The following is a 4,082-nucleotide window of genomic DNA, read 5'->3' on the forward strand; positions in this document are numbered from 1 at the left end:
GTCTTGAAAACAAAAACTAATGTTTTGATATATCTCATTTATTTACATGTTCTCTGTATCATCATCGTCGTTTAACTTCCGTATTCCATGCTAGCATGGGTTGGACGATTTGACTGAGGACTAGTGAAACCAGATGGCGACACCAGGCTCCAATCTGATTTGGCAGTGTTTCTACAGCTGGATTAGCTGGATGCCCTTCCTAACACCAACCACTCAGAGAGTGTAGTGGGTGCTTTTACGTGTCTTGTAGGGAGATATTTTTTGCATACTTATTTTATCATTTAGTTAATTTAACCTGTCATCACCTGGCATAAATCTACCTCCCTCATTACTAATCTCCCTCAGTCAAGGGTCTTGTCTTGGAAGTTACTTAGTGACCTTGTTAATACTAGTGTGATGTCGAATTGTTTTGCTTAAAGATCAAACAAGAATTTTTTCCTGGTAATATCATCCTCAGGTGGCGAGTTGGCAGAAACGTTAGCATGCCAGACAAAATGCTTAGTGGTATTTCATCTGCCGTTACGTTCTGAGTTCAAATTCCGCCGAGGTCAACTTTGCCTTTCATCCTTTCGAGGTTGATAAATTAAGTACCAGTTACACACTGGGGTCGATGTAATCGACTTAATCCCTTTGTCTGTCTTTGTTTGTCCCCTCTATGTTTAGCCCCCTTGTGGGCAATAAAGAAATAAGAAACGTTAGCATGCCGGGAAAAATGCTTAGCGGTATTTCGTTTGTCTTTATCTTCTGAGTTCAAATTCCGCCGCAGTTGACTTTGCCTTTCATCCTGTAGGGGTCGATAAATTAAGTACCAGTTGCGTACTGTGGTCGATCTAATTGACTGGCCCCCTCCCCAAAAATTTGTGGCCTTGTGTCTAGAGTAGAAAAGAATATCATCATTGTCAGCCTAGTACCCTCCCTGTGTCCAGGGTTCAACTTGCCAAAACTCTCTAGTTCCTTATGTGTTGTGCTACATGTATACAATCAGCCAGTCTCTTGTTTGCATCCTTTGATGTCTTCAGTTCACAAACTTCTTTGACAGCATTTTACTCTCTTCTTCTCCATACTTCTTGTCAGGTTAGTCTTTGGCAGTGACTTGTAGTGCATTGTATGATAGCTTTGACAATATGGTTATTTAAGGAAGAACTAAAAACCGGTAATATATATTTTTGTGAATCTTCTTTTCCGTTTTACTTATTCCTTTTCCTGATTCTTTATTACAGCGTTGATTTTATCTGGTTTAAAAGCCAACTCAATACCTTACAGTCCTTTCAGTGTAAGACGAGCACTTATGAATGCAGCACAGCCGATTGAAGGTTGTGAACCTTTTGGCTTAGGTGCTGGTTTATTGCAGGTAAATATTATTGATAATTTATGGTTGTTATTTTATTTAATTAAATCTTATTAAATAGTAGAAAATAAGGAAAAAAAAGAAAGAAAAAAAAGGTAGGAGTTTTATACAGTACACCTAGTCTAAACTATGGAGGAACAAAAGGTGTGGGATTAAAGGCAGGCAAAAGTAGGTAAACAGGAAAGGTAGACATATGTGATGGTGCATGCAAAAACTATTAACATGGTGAAAAATTTGAAATGGTGTTTTATGTTTTATTCAGAAAGAGCATAATTCACAGATTTCAGAACACTTAAAATTTTTCAAATATCTTAATATTTGACTGAGATATGCCATTTTTTTCGGATAAGTAGATGCAACCCAGAAAAATGGACCTTTTTGAGAAAACTGTGTTTGAAGTTGAGACCTAAAGACTTTGAAAACTAAAGACTTTTCACAACTTTAGCCTTTTCTCATTCAATGAATGGGTAGGACTCTTGGTATTCAAGCTATAGTCATTTGCCACAACTAGTATTTAAAGAAGACCCAGTATTGACTTCAACCCCATTTTTCTTAGTTCTTTATTTTGTGACATCTAATGGGTTTTCCCATGTGCCATCACATTATGTGGCAGACACACAAGAATATATACCAGTAAGAGTATACATGTGATAAATTCCTTCAAAATATTTTATTTTGCCTCTCAATTTTACGAAAGTGAGAATATTTTCTGATAGTTTTCTCATGTTTCCTTCATTTCTTTCAAATTCATTTATAGGTTGAAAAAGCTTACGACTTTTTGACAAATTTTTCTGAAGCAAAGGAACGCAACGTGCAGTTTCTTGTCACTGTTCCAGGAGGAAACCGTGGCATCTACATAAGAGATATCTGCAAACTTAACAAAATCAATGAAATATCTGTATCAGTAGAACTATCCTACTTAGAAAATAAAACTGGTAAATATTGTTTGAACAATTTATCTTCATTCCTTTCCTTTTCTTTGCAGGTTTTTTTTTCTTTTTTTTCTGTAATACCAAGTGTGGAATACTTTTGAAAATTCAAGCATTTACATAAATGATTGGTGTAAATATTTCTTTGCACTTAAAAACATTTAACATTCAATTCAAATTACGACAAACATAAATAAACAAACGAAGTTTGCTTTTAGAAGCGTTGAGATGTCTTAGAAAGTTAAAGAAGTGATTTTTTTAAATTCTCAATCGCAGGATAATGCTAATAATATAGCCTGAACAGGATAAACTACCCCTATTTTGCAGAGAAAAGTGTAGGTGGCTAGCTGTGGACACGAACTCACATACCCGTGATTACGCGTCTCGATGCTTTGACCGATTAAGCTAAACTACCCACTACAGATTCCTCTGCAAATTTAAGATGTATAGAAATCTCGCTTTATTGGGACCCGTACCCGTTGTCATCAATGCTAATCAAGGCAGATAGAATGGTTTACTCTGCTTAATATAAATTATAATGCAAGGTCTGTTCCAAGATATGAAATTGAGCTGAGATCAGCATGTTTGTCTTGTAGTCATTTTGCAACCAGTAATATCAAAGGTAATACCATAATTCATCAATATAGTTTCCAATCTTTAGCCTAAGCATGTGCTATATTCACAATGTTTATAAATATTGTGAATATACACTCTGAATGTTGGGTTAGTAGTTTGGAAAACTTTAATTTTGACAATAATTTACCTGGCTGTATGGTTAAGAAGCTTGCTACTTAACCATACGGTTTCATATTAAGTCCCACAATGTGGCACCTTGGGCAAATATCTTCTACAATATACTTGGGCCAACTAAAGCCTTGTGAGTGGATTTGGCAGATGGAAACTGAAAGAAGCCTCTGTGTGTGTGTGTTGTTGTTGTTGTCTTTTTGCAGATTTAGTCATTTATAGTAATTGTCTTTTTGTGCTTTGGTTTTGTAACTAGTTTCTTTCATTCAAACCAAAGAAGTCTTTAGGGGAATCTGAAAAAGTCAGATATCCATTGTTAATCTTTCACTTGATTTTTGCTTCCATATTTCTGTATTACAATTATGAGCTGGTGGAATTGTTAGCATGCCGGACAAAATGCCTTGTGGTATTTTGTCCGTATTTGCGTTTGGAGTTCAAATGCCAGTGGGATTGACTCTGCTTTTGATACTTTCGGAGATGATAAAATAAGTACCAGTTGAGGACCGGTTGATCTAATTGGCTTAGCCCCTCCCCTGAAATTGCTGGCCTTGTGCCAAAATTTGAAACCAATATAATGAGATGTTATTAATTCACCTTTACAGTGCAAGAAGATAAAATTGATTTCAATCTACAACTTTGTTTGACTTGTGATGCATCCTGGGTTGAGATCCCATCTCATCTAGAGCTGAACACGTTCCGGTCTATCGGGGTTCAAGTTGATCCTCGTGGATTACCACACGGAGCTCATTATACTGAAGTAAGTTTTTTTTTTTTTTATTGAACCTTATACCTTGAGCTTTTACCACATAATCAATGCAATAAGAGGAACGGACTGGACGAGGAAGGAAATATGATATGCTAGATGTATAACACTGAATCCTCAAGTGGCAAACCATTGGGAATCAGTGTGAAGTATTGTTTTCAACTAGATAGAGATGATATATTTTCAATTCCTGGCACTTGTGCTGGTGGCATGTGAAAAGACATTTGAGCGAGGTCGTTGCCAGTGCTGATGGACTGGCTCCTGTGCAGGTGGCACGTAAAATACACCATTTTGAGCG

At 36.5% G+C, this 4,082-nt stretch overlaps 1 protein-coding gene across 1 annotated transcript in view; it reads left to right on the forward strand.

Annotated features, from left to right (window-relative positions):
- Window positions 1-4,082, forward strand: part of LOC106874742 (tripeptidyl-peptidase 2) — a 69,221-nt gene that overhangs the window by 33,781 nt on the left and 31,358 nt on the right. Inside the window, exons 12-14 of the mRNA XM_014922584.2 lie at window positions 1,221-1,351; window positions 2,106-2,283; window positions 3,624-3,778. Coding sequence (XP_014778070.1) covers window positions 1,221-1,351; window positions 2,106-2,283; window positions 3,624-3,778 — 464 coding nt within the window. The remainder of the gene's footprint in view (window positions 1-1,220; window positions 1,352-2,105; window positions 2,284-3,623; window positions 3,779-4,082) is intronic.

Source organism: Octopus bimaculoides, chromosome 9, assembly GCF_001194135.2.
Source record: "Octopus bimaculoides isolate UCB-OBI-ISO-001 chromosome 9, ASM119413v2, whole genome shotgun sequence".
Classification (NCBI taxonomy): Eukaryota; Metazoa; Mollusca; class Cephalopoda; order Octopoda; family Octopodidae; genus Octopus; species Octopus bimaculoides.